This window comes from Strongylocentrotus purpuratus, unplaced genomic scaffold (genome assembly GCF_000002235.5).
Source record: "Strongylocentrotus purpuratus isolate Spur 01 unplaced genomic scaffold, Spur_5.0 spur5_scaffold_2, whole genome shotgun sequence".
Lineage (NCBI taxonomy): Eukaryota > Metazoa > Echinodermata > Echinoidea > Camarodonta > Strongylocentrotidae > Strongylocentrotus > Strongylocentrotus purpuratus.
Window position 1 is genome coordinate 23782589 of NW_022145605.1, and position 23492 is coordinate 23806080.

At 37.3% G+C, this 23492-nt stretch overlaps 1 protein-coding gene across 1 annotated transcript; it reads right to left on the reverse strand.

The window, feature by feature from the left end:
* Window positions 1–3238: 3238 nt before the first annotated feature.
* LOC582089 (pre-rRNA 2'-O-ribose RNA methyltransferase FTSJ3) lies at window positions 3239–22505 on the reverse strand. Its single transcript, XM_030992023.1, has 16 exons — window positions 22200–22505; window positions 21530–21635; window positions 20369–20495; window positions 19702–19801; window positions 17254–17472; window positions 16155–16369; window positions 15560–15732; window positions 14442–14561; window positions 13859–13994; window positions 12626–12900; window positions 9556–9770; window positions 8038–8445; window positions 7477–7579; window positions 6530–6617; window positions 5596–5783; window positions 3239–4585 (listed from the first exon to the last, which is right to left on the reverse strand). The coding sequence occupies exons 1-16, from the start codon at window positions 22264–22266 to the stop codon at window positions 4381–4383; spliced, it is 2745 nt and encodes a 914-aa protein (XP_030847883.1). The 5' UTR covers window positions 22267–22505; the 3' UTR covers window positions 3239–4380.
* Between the last annotated feature and the right edge of the window lie 987 nt (window positions 22506–23492).

A 23492-nucleotide genomic window follows, 5' to 3' on the forward strand; every position in this document is an offset into this window, starting at 1 on the left:
CCTTGTTTTGTTTTTTATATGAAAAATGTGAAATCTTCAACGACAAGGCTCCGAAAGGTTAGACATCAAAAATTGAAATAAGGTATTGTTCACCTTTAGATCTTTGCGATGTAAGACTGGCAATGAGAAATATTTCAAATTTTTAATCCTTCTTTTCTAACACTCGCTGCAATCTGTTCAAAATTATTTTGTTTTTATATAGAATACTGGAGTATTACAATTGTCTACTTTGGGGCTCATCTGATGAGGCACATCCAATTGAAGTATTTGATTACGTTAATTACATGTCTGCAGTGTTAATGATTGTGATAAGATAATAATTCTGATATGTCTGATGCTTATGTGTTGCCATTTTTTATCTGCAAATTTGTGTCTATCGTTTATGTTAGCTGTATGTACATAAGATGTATAGTTCATCAAAAGACCTGTCAAAACCAGTGACGGAAGTTTTTATTGTGGTAGCAGTCATTTACATGGCAAGCTCATGCATGTACATTTTTGTATGCAATGTTTCTATTTTTCCATTACATTTTCTAGTTGTTGGAAATTGGGTAAATGTCTAATTTGTTTTGTATATATTTTGAGAAATGAAATACATGTATATGACAAATCAAGAAAAGTATTCAGTAATTTATATTGATAGATATTTTGTAATATATTGTAGATGGAATCAGTGCAATTTTCTAAGGATTGGTAGATGTGTGTATCTTGTATTGTGTTAAATGATTTGTGAGAATTTCTTTACCACCTCAAATTTGATTTCCCCATTGGAAGTTTCAACTTCTAAATCTAAAACAACTCATATATATTTATATGTAAATGCAGAAAATTTAAGAACAGGAGCCGTGTATTTCCTACTGTATACACAAAATCTTGGCCAAGCCTAGGATTTAACTGGGGTAGTAATAGTAGGAGTGTCACCATGAGTTATACATAGTTACTTTTGTAAGAGCAATACCAAATGCCAATATAATTAGTATGTATCAACATTCAAATATGGAGACATCTTCATATAAAAGCTCCGTCTGAAAAAATTATATTTTTGGCAAATCCTTTGTTCTGTTTATTAGACATTTCTCCCTTCCTGCCTGTACCCAAGATGCATCATATAGCCCTTTGTACACTATTAAACCTGCCTGCAATCCCATTGTAATGATTTTTTTTTTTTTTACTCGTACGACTACTCGGAGCCTCCGTAATTACATGTACAATGTCACGTTTAAATGTTCCTATCAAGTCCTATTGCAAGTTCTTCCAAACTTTAATCAAGTTTACGATGTAAGAATACATAATTCTTGCCTTTTAGTTCAACTGCGAAGTGGTTAACAACTACATGTGCCACTTGTTGGTATGAATCATGGTATTCGGTGATATAAGAATTCTATCATTCTTGTTATATTTATCATTATTAGTGCATGACCTATTCCTCCATTTAATATTTATGAGGAATTGAACCATTGGAAACTTTCATTGAGCTACGATGAAAACAGAGTAACAGATTGGCAATTTGATTTAAAAGCAATCTTATACCTTTTTGTGTGTGTTTTTTTTAGGGGTGGGGGAAAGGGATAATGATATATCACATTATCATGCCAGACCTTTGTATAATTTAGTATTTGAAAAATCACAAAGACCCAAGCGTGGGAGGATTTTATATTCAAATCCATGTGGAAAGATGAATTAACTTACTGAATATGAACAAGAACATCATATTTATAAATTTAATGAAGTGAATCTTCATATACATTATTTCCATTTTTCATTGGGAAATTAAAATAATTTACACAACCATTTTAATAAATGGCTGCATATCAGAGTAAATCATTTAAATTAAAATGATTTTAAACACCCAAAATGCTTACAATTTTTTAGATGAACATGTCCATTTATTATTGATCTCAATATTGGTGCTATTGACAATCTGGGAGATTTTATTGTAAATAATGATATATTGAGGATGTTTTTGAATAAATATGAAGTTGAAAAGACAATTACTTTGTCCTATCTTGGTTAATTAAATAAATTATGTAAGAAGTATTGTGAGTAGGGGTTAGTCTGTCCATGGCATGAAAATTGTCACTCTTCTTTGAACTGTACCTATCACATGGCTTTTGTGCCGATTTAAATTAATTTATATAAATAAAAGATGATGGTGGTGGTAGTGACGATGATGATAGTGATCGTGATAGTAATTGTGACAATGATGATAGTGATGTTGGTTATCACCAATGAATGATGATGATTGATGGTGGTAGTGATGGTAATGAATGATGATGATTGATGGTGGTAGTGATGGTAATGAATGATGATGATTGATGGTGGTAGTGATGGTAATGAATGATGATGATTGATGGTGGTAGTGATGGTAATGAATGATGATGATTGATGGTGGTAGTGATGGTAATGAATGATGATGATTGATGGTGGTAGTGATGGTAATGAATGATGATGATTGATGGTGGTAGTGATGGTAATGAATGATGATGATTGATGGTGGTAGTGATGGTAATGAATGATGATGATTGATGGTGGTAGTGATGGTAATGAATGATGATGATTGATGGTGGTAGTGATGGTAATGAATGATGATGATTGATGGTGGTAGTGATGGTAATGAATGATGATGATGAAGACAACGTAGTGCATAGTACATCTACTATGTGTCTAGCCATTATGGATACTGGGAAAAGAAAGAAGAAGGACTGATGGAGACAGGTAGACACACAGAAATACATGTTTAGTATGAACTAACTTCAAGTACTTGTCAACCTATTCTACCATTCAAAACTCTACTAGAATATGGTTTCGAAATTCTGAATTCCAATCTTCTGAATCTTCTGAAATTGAAGTCAGCAGGGCGGTATTCCACATGTCGCTAACTTGTATAGCAGGTGGTACATGCTAAAGTGTGTTTCTAAAGTTCTCAACAGATGGGGCTATTACAGACTGCTGGTCGAGGGCATTCCACGCTCGTCCAGTTCTTGGGGGAAAAAAGGAGTATTTATAAACGTCCTTTCTGGCAAAGGGGATTTCTATTGAAAGAAATAAATATCTTGATAATCAAATAGGCGATTGGCATGTAAAACTCATGGGACACAAATTTTATTATTATGATTGCATTATGAGCTTAATCATTGATCTTGTTTTGGATCCGAGGCAAAGTTACCTCTTCCCTATAAATATGATCTCTTATCTTACCACAGAAAAGAAATGAAAAGATGACAAACCAAAGAAAATGTACTTGTTACATAAAATCATTTATTTCTAAAATATTTCACTATTTTGATGTCTTCATAATACCAACATATAGACGTCCATCCAATAGACATGATTGTGATAGTATTATAGTTCACATGTCTGCTGAACGACAAATATCTCCAAAATAGCCAGAGACCCCAAAAGAATACAAAGTAGGGAATAGGCTTTTTTTTCTTCCTTTATAAAAGTCTTGGGAGTAGGTTCAACTCAAATGCACACAACATTGTGCAATAAAATTGACAAAATATTGACCTTTGGATGAAATTAAACTTTTCTACAGTTGTTCATCTTGTGCTGCTAAGCATACCTGAATATTCCTTACATTATTGAAATGTTTGGTGTCATGACAAGAGATGTCTAATATTGGAATAGTTGTTATAATCTTGGGGTCACTTATAATTTGTTAGGTCAAGTACGCGGTTGAGGAAGAGTCTTGCTACTGGATATCTTAAAATCTTTAAATCATTGGAAGAAGCGGGCTATGGGCACAATACGGAATGATAAAAACCATCAATATCTTTCTTTCCTGTGCACAATACATTTCATCAAATGCACAAAATATTGATCTTTGAATAATTTACACAATTTCTACAGCTGTTCATCTTGTGCAGATAAACAAATATGACTATTCCTGACATAATTTAAATGTTTGGGGCCATTTTACAGATAAAAGTGAAATAGCCATTGAAGGGGCCATGCTGTTTCATCAATGTACATGTATATGCCAGATTATTCCATTGTAATCCATGACATCACAGTACTCTACACAAAAGCAATAGAGTGGTGAAGTGTGACGTCATCAAAAAACTATTTTTAGATTTTCTCATTTTTTACTTCATTTTCCAAAAGAGCATCGAAAATAATATCCAAATGTCGAAAATCAATTGAATATGTTGAGTATTGGCTGAGATAAGACCATCGGAATAAATAAATTTCCTATAGGAACTCAATGTTATTTTGCTCTGGTTCATAACATAACGAATTGAGAAATTCAAAAAATAGAGTTTTATGATGTCACAGCTTCGGTTTTCTATTACGCTGTCCTCTATAATATCAAGTTCCTTCATTCACGACGTACGAGAGTGTGAGAGAGAGAGAGAGAGAGAGAGCGAGAGAGAGAGATCAACGCTTCTTCTTGTCCCTCTTCTTTCTTGCTTCTGCTCTCTTCTGGCCCCTCATGTCTTTCTTCATCCTGGGGTCGACGACCTTGAAAGGACCTTTGACCCCACTGGGTCGACTGACCCTCTTGGTGGACTGGTGCTTCCTGGTGACTACGTACTTGACGTCCTTCTTCTTGGTTTGCCCTATCTTCATCTTCTTGTATAGACTGCACAGGGAAGTAGAGAGAGAGAGAGAGAGAGAGAGAGAGGGAGAGAGAGAGAGTTACAAATAATCACATAAGGGCAAAAGAACATCTCTGAAACTGAATGTTCCGTGCAAAACAATGTCTGGTACAAATAATAAAGTGTAATTTATCAAATAATTTAGAGATTAGAAAACAAAATATATAATATTGTAGATAAAGGAAGTAAAATACTACATTCCTGGGTATATAACATTATTTCATTAATAATATCATACCAATGATATTTATCCCCCTTCTCTACTTTTTAATAATTATATAAATAATTGACAACTCAATATGAATCCATTCCATTTTATACAGAAAATAAAATGTATGTAATGCAGTTACAGTAATGTGAAATAATCTTCAAAATTATCCATCTATCTTAAAGCCCTACTGCACCACTTATAACTACTTGCGCCCTCTATATAGCACACAATGCCTAATCGATGCCTGTTGGTCCCCTATGATGCCCTTTTTCTTATGTTAAAGATGAAGTTGAGTTCTGGTCATGCGATTGCATTGTGAAAGAAACAGTGTGAAATCGACCAGAAAAGGTTGATCATCTAGCATATAAGAATTTGTGTGTATTGCAAGGTTCTGGAATCATCAAAATGATAAGAAATTTGGCCAAGTCTTGGTAAAGTTACAAACACTGTACACAGAAAGATGTATATGGGACTACACGAACATGTGGCGTAAAAAACCTATCCCCCGAGTTTTACGAGTTACATGACATATTTAGAATATAAAGGCATTTGAAGAGCCATGCTTTTCAGGGAACATGTCTTATCTGATGTTCTTCCACACTTGCATAATAAGAATGATAACGCTCACAAATTATTTTTCACCTCTTCCCAGAACTCAACCTTCTCTTTAACTGAGAGCTGATTTGATGAGATAACCACCAGTCAGTGACATTGCAGGGAGGCCTAATCCCCCCTAGTCAAACTAATGCAGACGGATTTAAACAAACAGAAGATGAGACTCACTTCTTCATTTGACTCATCTTCTCCGTCTCCGAGGTGTCCACCAGGTCACTGATCACCTCTGCCTTCTTCCGCAGCTTCTCCAGCTTGACGATTTGCTTCTTCTTCTTCCTCGCCTTGGCCTCGGCGACCTTCTTGATGGGACGGGCATTGACCTCCCGCAGCCTCGCACGGTACTCTGCAACAAGCTCCTGTAACGAGGTAAGGATAGTAATCGTAATGGAGATAATGTTTTGGTGGGATGGGCATTGGACTTGGTACAGTACCCTACAACTATCAAATAATAATATTAATAGGCAATTCTATAGCTCCATCTATCTAGAAATTCTATTCCAAGGCGCACTTATTATTACCCCGGCTTTAAAAACCTTCAAGACTTTTCCACCTACATGTGGTACCACAGACCAACTAGCCCCAAGATCAAGTATCATTCAGGCAGTCACAACTATGACCTTTTGAAATACAAGGATGGTACTAGGTGGCAATCATCCTGGAGGGTGTTTCACAAAGATCCTAAGTCAAACTTAACTCTCAGTTAGACTTAAACATTATGGAGAGCCATTTGTACATTGTTGCTTTAAAATGAAATATATTCGAAAGCGAAAATTTAAGTATTTTAGACGCTGGATAAATTCCACATCAAGAACATGAAATCTCCTTGATAATAGAAAATATGAATGATTTAAATCAATATTTATGCCTTAAAAAAAAAAAATTACAAAATATTTTCATGGATGCAAACAGCTTTCCATAACTTTTAAGTTCAACTTAGGATCTTTGTGAAACACCCCCCAGAATAACTATGATTTCTGAGATTATCCTCGCAAAGAGATACGTTTCCATGGGTGGTCATTGTCTAGAAGGGGGCGGGTCAGGGGTAGTTACTGGCCAGCTTGTAGGCAGTAGAGGGGGTTGATTGTTCTGCTCATTATCTCACCTTGGTAACGGGCGTGTTTCTCCTGCAGTGCCTAGTCTCATCCGATCTCAGCCAATCAGGGATCCTGTCCTGGTCTCCATACGAATACCTGACATTAAAGAATACAATCGTTTTCATTGAGACTTGTCCTTGAAGTCTTAACAACCTCACCAACTAGTAGTGTAGTTTGTGTATTTCCCTATCTTGTTCAAAAGTCTCACAATAGACCAATATTTGGAATTTAATGATTAATTACATATAAAGTTGAGTTCTGGTCATGCGATTGCATTGTGAAAGAAACGGTGCAGAATCGATCAGAAAAAGTTGATCATGTAGCATATAAGTATTGGTGTGTACTCCAAGGTGCTGGAGTCATCAAAATGATAAGAAAATTGGCCCATATAGCAAAAGAAATTTGTTAGTAGCTGACATTCCGATGTTCGTCACCATTCAATCAGATGTTCAGAATTAATCTATACTATGTCTCTTGTCTATGTCATTCTAAACAGATTGCCTTACTTCATTAAAGTATAGTAAAACCCATTTTTGTCTACCACCTCTACAGAAAGACCATCTCTTTTCATTTTTTCTCCTGAACATTAGTTCTCATTGCACCGTTTACTTCTCTCTCTAAATTCTGTAGAACTATGAGGCCTAAAAAAAAAAAGATGTTGTATTTCCCTTTGCGACCGACCGCAAAATCTTGAAATCTACGGTCTGCTTTAAAAAAAAATAATAAAAAATTACAGTTTTTTAGAAAAAAATGTATTAAGGCATTCAAAACTGAAAAATGTCAGCCCAAAGAGGGAGTTTAAAAAAAAGTAAAAGTAAAAAATAAATATATTTCAGACCGACCGACCCATGTTTTGGCACCTAAAAGGCAATACAACATATTTTTTTTTAAGGCCTGAGGTGATGCATTTTACAAGATTGATGACATTGATGAAGAGGATGTATGGCAGGCATACCTATGGTAAGCATGTTCAATGATCTGTCTGGTTGCTTTCTTAGATGTAGCCATCATGGTACCCAGAGCCAGTCCCTCAGGGTCCAAATGCTGTTTGATTTTTGCTGCAAGTGAGAGAAAAGAAATAGGTATTCAATTAAATTAAATTAAATTCTTTTTATTCATCCAAATTCACAAGAATACATGGAATTTGTTTTGGTCACACATTGTAAAATATGTAATATATATTAATATGAAAATGAAAAAGAAAAAACTATATCGTTGTGTTTACAATCATAGAAGAACCATCAAAATAAATGATAGACAACATAAACATCACAATAGGACCAGGGGGGTGTTTCACAAAACTTGTCATCAGTGACAAATGACATTTTTTTTAAAAGCTAGTGAAATTCTTGCTTCTAAATGGAGGATCCTTGTCATATAAGCAAGACAGCATGAAAATTACTGCTGTAGTTATCTTTTGTGTCAAAATTATGCATTTATTTATTTTCAAATTATAAAAAACTATATTAGGAAATGTACAAGCAAAAAAAAATCACCACCGCATAGCAAAAATTACCTGATTTTTTGGCAGGTGCTGCTTCTTTCTTGTCTTCACTGTCCTCCATTTTCCTCTTCTTGCTCTTCCCTTCATTCACTCCATTCGTCTTTTCATTCATCTCTCCTCCATCCATCTCCCGCCTCATCATACTTTCTTCTTCATAGTCACTATCGGAGCTGTCGCTGTCGCTATCATACTCATCAGGCCTGGACCTGGACCCAACACCTCCTGTGGGTCCAGACCCTGGTCCCTTCTTCTTGAGACCATTTTGTTTAGTCCTTGTTTCACCCTCGTCATCACTCTCCGACGATAGGTCGTCCTCCTCTTCATCTCCGCTGTCGCCGAGACTGGTGACGGTCGATTTGAAGCTCACGCTGCGTTTGCTCTTCGGTTCGGCCTCCATGGCTTTACTGCCTTCTTTCTTCTCTGGAGATGATAAAGGAACAGGTAATGCAATGAATACATGAAGAACACTAACAAATTGTACAATGTCCAGAGTATATGACGAAACTAATTATTGAACATCAGTCCACATTTTCAGAGACAAAAGAGCTCATCACAGACAATCAGCCGAAAGATGGTTAAGTTTGCATCATCATAAAATGTGGCTAGTATGTAGCAAAGTTTCCATATAACTCTGACCAATATGTACACACAAAATATTGGCCGTGACAAAAAGAGAATCACGATGTTACATTTAACAACTGCCTGTCATTTGAGTGAACTGGGGCACAAGAAGGAGGACGAAGTAGAACTACACCAATAATTTACATGCTTAATGAGAAGAATCTATCAGTTATTTTTTCTCTTCTGGACATTTTCCATTTGTGATATGATTCCTGAGTGTGTGATGAACTTGTGCGACAAGTATGGTCATTTTTTATTTGCTTCATCCTTGTTTTGTTAAAGGTTTTTTTTCCGTTGTTGTAGCAACAAAAGATGAGGTTTTGTATTCGTTTGAAAGAAATACCTGGTGTACCCTTCGAACCATAACCTCCAAAAAGTGAAATAGTACATCTACATGTTGACCTGGGTTGTGGAAACCCAAATCATACACTGTCTCATTTCTCTGAATAGTTCTTCGGATTCTATAGCCTGTGCTATATCAGCAATAGCTCCAGTCAATTATAACACTTCTCAAATTCCTAAACTACAAACCTTGATCCCAACACAATCCCTAGCCCTAATTCTAAACCTAACCTTACACCCAATCACAACCAATATATATATATGTTATATTCCCACTAAGAGTTCACTTATTACTCCAATGCACTGTAATGACTGATGAAATATGATTGTTGAGAGAAAAGCTTTGAAAAAATACAGCCTGGATCAAATATCGCCACACCAAACACTCAAGGAGCAGGGACCGGTTTCACAAAACTTGTCATCAGTGACGAATGACAGTCTTTGTTATAAGCTACTGAAATCCTTGCTTCTGATTGGTTATCAGCAGATTTGTCACTGATTTTGTCATTTTTTATTGCCAAAAAGGCTTTGTGAAACGGATCCTAGATGTGGGATGACAGTACCTACCTAGGACAGCCCCTCCTTGCTGCTTGTAACTCTTTGATGCTTGCTGGATCTCTACGTCTTCATCGTCTTCCTCGTCCAGACCATTGAAGACTCCCTTCTTGAACCAGAGCTTAGTCCTCCTCTTGGCACTCTCCTCGGGGTCCATCTTCTCCAGATCTACCATCAGGGGATTCCCCGTTTCATCGTCATCATCAGAGTACATGTCATCTGAACCCCTGGTAAGAATAAGGAAATGCTCAATGTTATTATTATTCCTTTTACTCAACTGTAGTCTGCTGTACCCGCAACTACAATTGCACTGCACCCACTTGATCACTAGGTTTTACCAAGAGAGCTTTGTTGCTAAATCTTTTTCATTATTTTTTTCACGAGCCCGCCATCCATTTCCAGCCTAACCGCTCACGATGGCAGTCTCCTGCGTTCTAAAATTCATCTCTTTAGTTCAATGAAAATTATATACAAATATCCGTTATACTTTTTCGTATGCTTTGTATTTGTTATTGTATAATATTATTAAACATTATTTGCTATTTATGTAATACCTATGTAAAAGTGTATAATCTTGTATTTGTTATTTGAAAGCAGAAATAAAATCACTCAAACAAACAAATAAACTTGTTCTTTAGTATTATTCAGAGCTGCCAACCTCTGAAACCAAAATCAGTAATCTGAAAGCTAAAAATCAGTAATTTTGGATGGAAATCAGTAATTTCAAGCGCGGCGCTTTCAACATCAAGAAGACTGCATTTGCACGTACATTGTAGAGCTGCACACAACACCACAACACAAATACTAGTACCATGGTAATAGCATCACTCTGAATGACAGGACTTGAAGTAAAAACAAGAACATTCTGTTTATAACATCATTTTAAGTGCTATAAAAAAAACAATGGTTATTAGAGGATTGATGTATCATTACCCTGTTTCACTTACGTGTGTATATTCACTTCAGGTTTTTACAATTGCAATTTTACTGTCAGGGAAGGCATTTTTGACAAGTTGTGAAAGGTGGTCTGCTGCTGAAAACGCGAAGTTGTGCTCTATCAAAAATTGAGTAAACTTCACTTCGGCGTTCGTGACAGAATTGTCCTTTGCGACGAAAAACTGGGCGATGTCATGACTGCGGGAATTGGAACTTGCCTCCGCCGCTGCAGTCCGGTGCTTCACCGACTTCAGATGTACCTGGATATCGTTCGAACCGCCATGACCAATTCCAAAATCGGATGAGCAATGTGTACAACAGGCACTGTTTGTATTCCTTTTCGACGGAACAATGCATTACCATTTCACCTGAGAAGGTTTGCAGTTTTTTAGAACGCTTCTTCGATGAAGTTGAAGTCATTTTTCTCCGTCGGTTACTCGAAGTTTGACGCGACCACGGCCGACCTGCTGCACATGCGGTAGTGTAACACTCGGCCAATGCATATTTCGCCTAGATAAATATCGTGCCACTTGTTTCAGCACATCCACCATGCATGCGCTTTCGTATCGGTCAAAACTTTGTGTGTCAGCTCATTCAAAATTTATTCGTGTATCATATTTTGTTATCAACAATGAAAAGGGGTATATGAATAAAATGAAATGAATAAACATGATCCAACAAATAATGTGAAATAAAACACAATGACAATAATTGTTGAATATAAATTCAAGTTTAATCAAGGAAGTACATTCATTTTCCTTATGACAATTATCATCATCATCATCATCATCATCATCATCATCATCTTCATCATTAGTCGAGTCGTACTTTTATTATCATAACAATGAGAACCCATCACTAAGGGGAAAAAAATTGTAGACCTGCTATAAACTACACATGGACATGGTACCGTACGGGTTGGTTTGCAAGGTGGCTAAATGGACTTGTGACGAGTTTGCCGTCTCCCCGATATATATTGCATGCTGAAAGCTAGCACACGCAGCCCATATGGGCAGGGCGGTGTGCATATCTTTCGATGGTAGCTACATGTGTGTGCAGTGGTCGTGGCTGAGGCGTGGATGATATTTCCGTGCGCTCAAAAGTTAACCACCGGGCCGAGGCCCGGGAAGTATCGCGATCATTACCGCTAAAACACTCGCATATGCATAATGCATGTGTTAATACATAGGCATGTCCAGAAATCAGGGAATCCGTAATTTTTGAAGGGGTTTCCGTGCTTCCGTAATTGCCGTTGATTTCCGTACCAATTACGGAAAATCCGTACTAGTTGGCAGCTCTGATTATTGTTTCCATAGCTGCTTGAGAAAACCCTTGTCTCCATTAATGTTGCCTTTGAGAATTAAATGAAATTTTTGTATCTACTAGAGGGAAAATAAGAGTCCTAGTGGCAATGAAAAAGAGGGGGAAGTCATTACACGCTGAAGATTCTAACCAGGGCCCCCGTCTTATAAAGAGTTACGATTGATCCAAATCAATCGCAAGTCGTCCAATCAATCACAAGTTTGTAGTCTCCTATCTATAATGTACATAGTTGCAATTGATATCAATCGCAAATAAGTTGCGATTGATATCAATTTTCTATAAGACAGTCTACAGTCAAAAATATTTAGTAGTGACTAATTTCTAGCAAACTGACAAGGTTAGGATTCTCCCTTAATTCAAATGCCTATTGTCTCACTGATTTAAATTCTGCAATCTCACACACCCATTTAACCACACTTAATGATAGATTAATGGGTTCAGCAAAATCATAACTGTATATCAACAAATACCTTACTTGGATAAACTCAAAGGTGGTATTCTCGAAAGCAGACTAACTTTAGTCTATGGTTTAATCCACAGACTAAGTATGGAATGCCAAATGTCCATATGAATTTGTTTTTGAATAATCAATCTGTCACTAAATTAAAATAAAATGTAATAGCATAATTGATAAACCATATAACTATGATATAATTATGTCATCATGGTAATTTAGGGACATATCAAATTATTCAAAAATATATTCATATGGACACTTGGCATTCCATACTTAGTTGGTGAATTACACAATGGACTAAAGTTAGTCTGCTTTCGAGAATACCACCCAAAGAAGATACTATGAACTTAAGTCGTCTGAACTCACTTGTCTGATTCTGAATCATATCTTCCACTGACTCTGTCGATCTCAGCTCTAAGAGCGTTGGCCTCGTCCTCTTCTAAATCACTATCAATCAGGCTACCATCATCATCATCATCCTCCTCCTCCTCCTCCCCTTCCTCCAGTTCCTCCTCCTGGTCGATGACCGCAGGAGTCTTGGCTGGCTTTAGGGATGGGAGCTGCTTCTTCTGTTTTTCAGGAGGACCATCGTTGTCATTGGCAACGGTGCCGGCATCATCTGTGTTCACCTTTTGAAGTTGCTATTCGAAGAGAGTCACATGAAAGATGTAATGAATAACCTTCATCATCTGTATTATTATTGTTTAAAGGGGCACGTTCCCGCCAGTGTAGTTATCGGAACATGCCATCTGCGTAAGAGCTGTATTCTGTTGGTGTCAATAGGCAGCTATAGCGCCGTCCGCCAGCGCGTACATATTTTGAGCGCCCTCTGGAATACGGGGAACATGCCCCTTTAAAGCTGCTATCCAAAGAGAGTCAAATGGGTTAGACACTGATTACCCACATATCATTTCTTCTGCAGAGAGTCAGAAGAGAAATTAAACATTTTGAATAGTGCATCACAAGGTCCGCGGCACTAATGTCCTTTGGCAAGACATTGATCTACATTGGCCACACTCAACCCAGGTGATGTAAATGGGTACCCGGCAGGAATTAATTCTTTGAAATGCTAGAGCGCCGTAATGGAAGCACAGCTAAAGCCGGGATAATAATCTCCAAGTTTGGAAGCGCTTAGTGATTGTAATAAGCGCTACATGTATATAAAAATTGAGTATTATTATTATTATTATTATTATCTATGATAATGCTTAGCTGGAAAAATTTGAAATCTTCATCACACCGACTTTCAATTCCAACACTTATGATTCGTCACAAAGCAATAAAGGAAATCAAACATTTTTAATAGTAGGTCTATGGTAACGCTTGGAAGGAGTTCTGAAAATTTGTTTTACATCAAATTGTATCCAACAAAGAAAATCAGTTGAAATCAAGCAATGAGGAGATATTTCATTCCATCAAACCAGGGACCCGTTTCACAAAGCCCCTTTTTCAATGACAAAAGACAAAAATTAGTGACGAATCTGTTGATAACCAATCAGAAGCAAGGATGTCAGTAGCTTATAACAAAAACTGTCACTTGTCACTGATGACACGTTTTGTGAAATGCCCCCCAGGTTCATAGATTGCCTAGCTACTTACCTGTGCATTTTTGATGTTGACCAGACCAAACAATGATTCCCCTTGTGTATCATCGCCCATGTTACTTTGTAGTTCTTTGGATTTGTGAAGTCGCTCTCGTAACTTCTTCCGCTTCTTAAGGGCATCTTTCTTTTTCCTATCAAAAAAGAACAAAGTAAAAAAACAATCAGTGAATTTGATTGAGCATGGATTCAATCGAAGAGGGGGGGGGGGGGGGGTAGTCATATATTTGTCAACAAGAAAGACTAAAATGCTTCTAAAACATGCTGACAACTGTGCCTGCAATGTTTTGTGCAGAGGTCTATCAAAATTTATTTGTGTTACTAGTATACCAAAATCAAACCATATTCAACAGGAAAGACAACTTCACAGAGAATAAATGCATTGATTGTTCTAAAACACAAAGGATAGTAGAGATGACATAGGACTGGGGACAAAAAAGGATACATAGCACGTTTCCTGTTGTAGCTCCTTGTACATTCCTTGATAACAAAAAAATCTCATGAACCCCCAAACGTTTCACCAAAAAAAAAAATTGTTATTTCTTGCACTGAAAACTCTCATAATGAGAACAATCCCTTACCTTTTACCAGCTAACCTCTCCTCCTCTTTGATGGTAGCTAGTTGCTTAGCAACCACATCATCCTCATCTTCCTCGCTTTCACCGTCTTCATCTTTGCCCTCAAGCTTGGACTTCTCTTTCCTGAAAGATAGTAATTTTGTATAAAATCAATTGTTAGCACTACATATTTTTTCTCTTGAAAATTTGTTCCTGATCGCTTTTTTTGAAAAGCATCATGCTTAACCAAAAAGGGTACACAAGAGTGTATGCACAACTTATACTTCAGACCAGGAGGGTGTTTCACAAAACTTGTCATGAGTGACAAATGACAGTTTTTGTTATAAGCTACTGAAAACCTTGCTTCTGATTGGTTATCAGCAGATTTGTCACTGATTTTTGTCCTTTGTCATTGAAAAAAGGCTTTGTGAAACACCCCCAGGTACTTATGAAACATGCAGCCATCTATTTGATAATAATATTAAGGCTTCATTAATCGTTACTATTCAAATCATGGAGTAGACTTTATGGTCAGTATACATCAATCCCACCAACAAACAAGTTCTACATTACATTGACACTTGATCGAGATGAAAAACATTTTTATTTAATAATATACACAATGGTCCTGTATAGCAGCTAAGAATGATCAAACTTGTCACTGCACTTGTCGTGCTAAATAGTTCAGCTATATTGCCATTCCAAACTCATAAGACATAGGAATCTCCAACGAGACATGAAATCTACCATGTGATTGAAATTTGCCTATTTCATGCAAGATATTATCTGCAGGTATGATAAGAATCTGATACCTGTTGCAAAGTATGTAAAAGATTAAATATGATTGTTTATACAGGTTGGATTTTTTTTTTTTTAATGTATGTGGCTCCAATGTGTAGAAACCTGGTTCCCATACCATACCATTTCATATACATTTCAATATTTCCAGGTACAGTCAAACCTGCTTTAGTGACCACCTGTCTACAAACACCACATTTTTTGTTTCCCTTGAAAAAAGTTTCTCATTGAAACATGTACTAAACAAACCTGTCTACAAAGACCACTTTTTGTGTTTCCCTTGGGCGGTCGCTATAGACAGGTTTGACTGTATTTCATAATTTTTTCTTTAGCCTACAACTTACACTTGATTAGCTGTTTCCTCTTCTAGTTGTGCTTTCTCCTTGTTGTACTTCTTGTGCCAGTTGAGAAGATCCCTGACCTCTCGCCGACCCAGAACCTTGATGTCACGGCAACAAATCTTGATCTCTTTGGTCGTCAGATGGTGGGAGGCGATGGAGTCATCGTCAAACACAAGCTGTCAGGGAGAAAATGAAAACCGATACAAATGAATGAAAAATAATAATAATTCATTGAATCCTGACATGCTTATCTTTGTGTGTGTGGAACATAAAATGTCACTTAGATGCTGCTTATAAGTATCGGCTTGCATGGTGGTGTAGATATACAGTAGTCTTGCGAAATTCCCCCTTTGGCTTTCAAACTACCAGGCACAAAATGACAAAATGTAAAGCCCCTCTGCACTAGTTTGGCCAGGAGGGGTTAGACCTCCCTGCATGGTCACTGACAGGTGGTTATCTCATCAAATCAGCTCTTAATTAACAGAAGAAAAAGTGGACCATGGGGGACCAATGGTCGCCGATTAGGCATCGTTTGCTATATAGAGGACGCAAGTAGCTATAAGTAGTGCAGAGGGGCTTAAGGGGTTCCCATTCTCACCTCACTGCAGTTGTTGAGTAGCTCCAGCGCATCCTCACTGGCCATGTACTTGGACACCTGGACAGGATGGTAGAGGGTGTAATCCCCCTCGGCGTACCCCTCAGCCTTGGCCTTCTTCACCTTGGAGGGGTCTCTCAGAATCGTGGCTTTTTGCTTGGTGGTCTCCTCCCCTACAACCTCCTTGAAGATGTACTTGGGGTCAAAGAACTTTGGATCTGTGAGTGGATATTATTATTATTATTTATTTGACCAAACGGAAAACATAAAATGAGTGTAACAATCATAGAAATTTCATAATACATGCAAACAGCTTTAGGAAAGTGGACAGGAGAGAGCGTAGGATACAATCTGCTGGTCAGGGGTGACAAAAGCAATTGAAATTGCTATTACTCGAAAGCATGTCACCCCAGAGGGTGCATCCTGGATATAGACAGATGAAGTGATAGTGAAATGAGAGCAATTGTGAATGAGTGTGGGGTTCTGTTAAGGGTTGGTGGAATTTAAATAATTTATAAATGTTGGGGTATACATTAGCATGGGTGGAAGCTTCTTCCAGGATATGTCTCTCATTCCAAACTTATTGTGAGGATTTTGAGTAGGCATGCTTTTAAGAAATGATGTCAGAAAAGATTAATATAACCCAGAAATATATAAGAACAGACCAATTCTATGATTTCATGATTAATAGCACAGAAATAAATGGACTTCATTTAATTTGTAGAACTATGTTGCAGCCACTAATTACTGATACGAGAGAGCTCCTTTATTAGAGATAATCCATCTAAAAATTGGATGGAAAAACAATGTATGGGTAGCCAATGATCCCAGGACCAAAAGGAAAGTTGGTATTCTTTATCCATTTTGAATTAATAAGGGATTCTCTTATGCCGTATCAAAATTGGCAACTAGATATCATCTTTTTCTGAAATTCCTTTAGCAGAGGACTAGAACCCACCTGTCTTGTCTGGCGATATGAAGCCCTGACAAACAACGAAGATCTTAATTTGAATTAATAAGGGATTCTCTCATTCCTTATTAAAATTGGCAATGATATAAACATCTTTTCCTGAAATTTCTTTAGCAGAGGACTAGAACCCACCTATCTTGTCTGGCGATATGAAGCCCTGACAAACGACGAAGATCTCAGCAGACTCGTTCCTGGACGCCTGGGGCTTGGTGACATGGACCTTCCTAAACATCTGATGGAAGACCCAGAGGAGGGGCTGGTAATCCTTGGAGCGGAAGACCTTGGTGATGAACCAACCGCCCTTGTTGAGGAACTCAACGGCCAGCTTCAGAGCATGGAGGGTCAGCTGGGCTGTATGTGAAGGAAGATGGTTTAGTATTGCAATGTAGAAGTGTCGCAGTCCAGCGGTTTGGAGATGTAACTAAAGATACCGTAGTCATTGGGTTAAAACCCTGATACCAAACATGGCCTTTAAAGATATAGACCAGTTCTTGTCATGAGATTGCAGTCAGTGTAACTATGACAAGATAAAATCCACACAGCTGATGCATGTCAAAACGACAATCAGCCTGTCAACGATTACAAAAATGTACATCATTCTGCATCTCCCCTTTCCTTGCCTTTCACAGTAAAACCAGCAGACTAGTAACTGAATCACAAGTTTAAAAAATAAAAAACAAACAAAAACAGTTCTAAGGTACAGGTGTATAGACCGGTTGTGGTCATGCGATTACATTGTGAAAGAAACGTTCTGGAATCATTAAAATGATAAGAAATTTGGCCCAGTCATACTTTGTAATAATTTACCAAATATATCAATTAGTAGGCGGTTTCCCGGCAAAATTTGTATCATCACGTATTAGTCAAAACATATTCTTTCACATGATTGGTAATAAAAGCTTCCATTACATTTTTTGAGAGGGGGGGGGGGCGTTTCCAAAACTGGTCTATACCTTTAAAAAGGCATTTTAGCAACACTGTTCCTGCTTTAAACTAAGGTGTTAAGATAATAACGTCATCAGGGTTGAAGTTAGTATATGCAAGTCTGTAAAATGGTGACCTAGCAGTAGCGGTAGCCATAGGAGTAATCAGTAGCAGTAGTTGTACTTGTGGTAATAGAAGTAATCGTAGACTTAAAGGGACTATGTCCCATTTGCAGGCCAAAAAAATGAAAAAGTTAAATTCCAACTGCATTTGAAAGATAATACTAATTTAGAACTTCCCTAAAAAAGGTGGGGCTTGAAAATGTCTTCAAGTGGGAAAATAACGACTATTAGTTGTCAAATCGACTTTAGGGCTATAGAGCCCAAAAGTAATAGTCTTGATTTTCAGACAATTGTACCGAATGTTCATACGCTTTATGCTGCACAAAGATTCAATCAGTTTAATCTTGGCCATCACAAAAAGTGGGTTATTGATGTAGACATGCTCATGTACCCTTTACAACTCTTTTCATGTATGTTATTACCAAAGAAAAAAAAAAGCCAGTCAGTCACTCAATAGTGTCTGACAGTGAAGTCTAGCAAGTAAACGGTTTTCCTTGCATAATTTGAATATGAGGACACTGCTAAAGTTTAAATTTCACAGATAGGACATACATGACATATTCATAATTCCTGCAAAGTTCTACAGCATTTGAGGTTGGCTGCAAAAGGGACATAGTACCTTTAAAGATAAACTCCAGTACTGGTAAAAAAAAAAAAATAATTCTCACAGAATCAAACGAAACTTACACTGAATGTTCAAGATTACAAATAAATGTCATGTGCCAAACAATTTTGGAAGAAAATGTATACTGGCTGAGTAATGAGCATAGAAAGATAAGGAAATCAGGGTAGTACTAGCCCCGACACCATGTGTGTTGTCCCATATACATCTTTCTGTGTAATTGATTGTTACTTTACCAAGACTCTGCCAAATTTATGATGATTTTGATGACTCCAGAACCTTGCATTACACACCATTACTTACATGCTATATGATCAACTTTTCTGATCCATTCCACACCTTTTCTTTCACAATGCAATCGCATTACCAGAACTCAAGTTTATTTTTAATAATGGGATAACTTGTTTAGCCCAAGGCCAATCTGTCTCAAGGTCCATTGCACTTAATTACAACATCTTTTTTTATTTTTCTTACTTTTTTTTAATTTGTGTTTTTAATGGCAAGTCAATGGAAATCACAATATTTACAAATAATTTACATAATAAGAAACAAATTCACTAAACAGGATAGAGCAATAACCATAACATAAAGTAAATAATACAAAATAAGATTTAGAAAAGGCAGAAAATTGAAAAACGTTACAAAGTAAAGTTTGTTCAAGAACGAAGCCCCTGTGGTAACAACCTTGGTCCTAGGATTGCAGGGGGGATCATACAGATGCTAGATGGCAGTGTATCATACATATTTGTAATCTATAATGCTGTTTTCTTTATTACCTTTGCAAACAAAACTTCCACAGAATGCCCCTGCATAGGTAATATGCCCATTCTTGAGCTTTATGTCAATAGAAAACCTACAACTTGTTCTTTCATACTCTATCAAATGGTTCTGGCTTTGATAAGGAAAACTGACCTTGTGTGAAAGCATCCAGTACCCAACTTGTTCCAACATTAGGAGCTCCATCATGAAGAACACAATCAGCTTTCCATGTCTTCATCTCTTTGCGCAATTGCTGTAATGATAATGTATCAGGGTAAAAAATACTTAAAAATAATCGGGGGCTACTTTTCAAGCTTGCTTGCATGAAAATAACACTCTTTAATTTGTTTTGCATTGAACTCTATGCAAATTTTGTTGGGCTCTTTTATGACTTTACAGGGCTCTTTTTAGCATTTCGGGGGCTAATTCGCCCCGAGTCCTGTGTATTTTTTTCACTGTAATGTATTACTCTACTGCATTTTCCATATACATGTTCATATGGGCTTTACAGCTATGGTGCATGTATTCACAGAAGAGGTGAGCTTTCAGATGGTTTGGAAGGTAATTGAGAGATTGCCGTTTGCGAAAAAAATATAGGCAGGTTATTCCACAGCTTGGGAGCAGCAGTTGTGAATGTACAAATAATTATAATTTGTTTCCTAATTGATTTCAGATTTTCATTCAACACTTCATAAATGTTGGTACCCGGTAATTCAGTTTGTAAACCAGCAGAAATATTATGCTTGAATATTTGAACCACATTTTCTACAAGAGGTCATACACTGTGGTAAGGGAATGGATTGTTGGTTTAAGTACTTACCATTCTGCATTTGGTTGTTGTGATGTCACAAGTGAAGGAGACCACATTAGGGATGGGTTTGATAGGAAACAGATCCACACCAATAATCATACTGGATATGGGCATGTTCCTTGATGCTACCTGAAGCCTGTGAAGGAAGAAATATAGAAAAGCAGACTTAAAATTACCCGGTTGGCTATTATTTCTCTTCTTCCTTAATCTAGTGTTATGAATCATATGTCTGGCATATCTTCCCTTTGACTCTGTTACTGTAAGTCTATGCTCTATATATGAGGCTGTTCACACCGGCAGAGATAGCGCGGTCTATCTCTGCGGTGTGGAAGGTACAACGTCGTTTCGGTCCGCCCAACAGCGAGCCACGGCGTGCCACTGGAGCACCTCTTGGGGGTGGTCCACGAGAGATAGCGCGGTCTAGCGCGCTATCTCTGCCGGTGTGAACCCGAGCTACAATAGCACGCTGGAAGTCATTGTTCTACACGCGGGAATTTTACACTCATTCTATTTTGGTGCGATCTGAATCTGAATCGGTACAACTCAACACTCCTAATTAGCAATAGCGCACGAAATCTTTGACCGCTCTGACCTCATGACGTCACGCGTCATGACAACAGGACCTCTCAAAAAAAGGGGGTGCTACGGCGAATGGTGTGGATCCGGCGAATGCCAATGGGCGGACCGTGGGTCGCGCTACGATAGCCTGATCCACGGTCCTCCCACGGTCCCCCCTTGCGGTGTGAACACGCCCTATGATATCTTTTTCCTCCTTCTTTTTTTCTTCTTCTCTTTATTTGTTGGTCTTCTTGTTCTTTCTTCTTCCTCTTTTTCTTTCTTCTCTTTTCCATCTCTCTCTCTCTCTCTATTTATCCTCCACTAACTAACAGTGGGCACCCCCTCATCCTTGTTTGGTTCCTAATGCGAAGTTGAGGATTATACCAAAGAAGAAGAAGAACATCTTACCTGTTAAAGAGAGCCAATCTTTTTTTTAGGACATAATATTAGTACACTGTGATCAAAGCTTGCCTATAACCACCTGTCAGTGACCTTGCAGGGAGGTTTAATCCCCCCAGGCCAAACTGGTGCAGATGGGTTTTAAATGACTTTCTGTAAATCCTGCAATATTGTTACTTTGTCCTGAGGTTTGGACTTTATCATGGTACTCACCATCCTCCTGGTGCTGCACAGAGATCAATACAGACTCTGGACTCTTGGAGGAAGGAGAACTTTCTGTTCAGCTGAATCAACTTAAAGGCAGATCTTGACCTGTAACCTGATTGAGAAGAAAAGTCACAAATATGTCAATTAAGACTGCAATGCAAACAAACACAAACATACCACTGCATTGAATTATATGCATTATATATTTCCAGAGTTAAATGAATTGAATGACATTAAATCATTATGTTTATGAAAATGGTTAACTTAGACAGAAATATTATCACTAAAGGCGCTGGTCCAAGAATAAGGATCATCTGCACAAACGAGGATCGTTTCCATAAACGCGGACAGACGCGTCCGCGAAAATAAGGATCGTCCGCATTGTCCATGTAGACCTTCTTTAATTTTGTGCGGACGATCCTCATTCTCAGACCAGCGCCCCTAAGAATGATTTTATTACATTTTATTAGTCAACATATAATTTGAACAACAACCAGATATTCTTTTACAACTCACTTCATCATGTCCATCATGATCATCCATAAAAAAAAAAGTGGCACCGAGTCTGACTGATATATTTACAATCACATTCACAACTTCACAATTCACAAAAGTCACACTAACAAACAACATGAACCCCAAAATGCGTTATTATCAATTCATTTGATTGACAAACCTGTTTCTTTGGCAAGATGATAATATCTGTCCTTCCTCTGCTTTCCAATTTTCGCTTTCTTCCCCATTTTGATAGCGAATTAGCCCCGCGAAATAGAAAATTGTCTACGTCGCCAATGACTTGTAGACTGATGGACGACCGCAATGCAATGGCAGCTATCAGCGAAGTCTGAGTCTAATCTTGGCCGAAACCTCGGGCACTGCAGAAGTTCAGTGTTCGAACACGTAGATCACATGCGGGTTTGTGCAGTTTAAAAGGACGGTGATGGTACTTCAATGTCGCCCAACTTCAACTCAGCATAATTTCGTCTCGATCTCGTATAAAAGCTTGCCTGTCTCAAATAAATTTGTATAATTAACTCTATAGATCTAGTAATAATAATAATATATTTGTATACCGCAAATTTCATATTACCTCTGAGTGATTAAGAAGGAAAATACTTGATAAGTAAAGGATATACGTAAAGGTATACTGAATTTGCATTACAAATTAGCCCTAGACTACATAAATTATTCAATTACCATTAAAACTTTGCAAATGAAAATAAAAAATAATTATAAAGCATGCAGGGAGCTAGAGCAGAATCCTATTATATCTGTGGCAATGATAGCTTATACAACCAACTTTTTAACATCTCATTGTTGCTATAATATAGTTACAATGAGTTATAATATCTCACTGCACATTTATCATATGGTTTTGTTCTAATTCTTCAGTCATTTTTTTTTCATGCCTCTCAGTCCAGTGAGTATACCACGCCATAGATCACTACTGATCTGTATCATCTGTATGATCCGTGGTGAGCACTGGACTTTATGATTGTTAAGGAAAAAAATGATCCACAGATCGAGCTGATCGGGATTATTTTATAGCAACAACAAAAAAAATAGAAAAAAATCAACTTAATAATCCATAATAAAGATAAACCTGATGATTATAGGTAGAATTTTAAGATGGTTTTTAATTTTTCATGATCAATGTTTCAAGCAACCTAAATCTTCCTTATTGTCAATAAAAGTCATGATCATTGAAACAAACATAACATTTAAAGATATTGTTCAACCAAAAGGACCTCACCTTATAGGAGGACAGAGCCTTTTAATAATGGCTCTTAATAGAGCATTCCACTTCCAGCCGTTTTTAATTCTTGATTTGTATTGTATTCTTGTATGTATTTGAATTTTTATACGGAAAATAAAACCAACCAACCAAAAGAAGCCTCACAGCCATGCCATGTCGAAGGGTACAACGTACAAGACTAAAGTTACAGTGAGATATTCGGGAGATATTGTA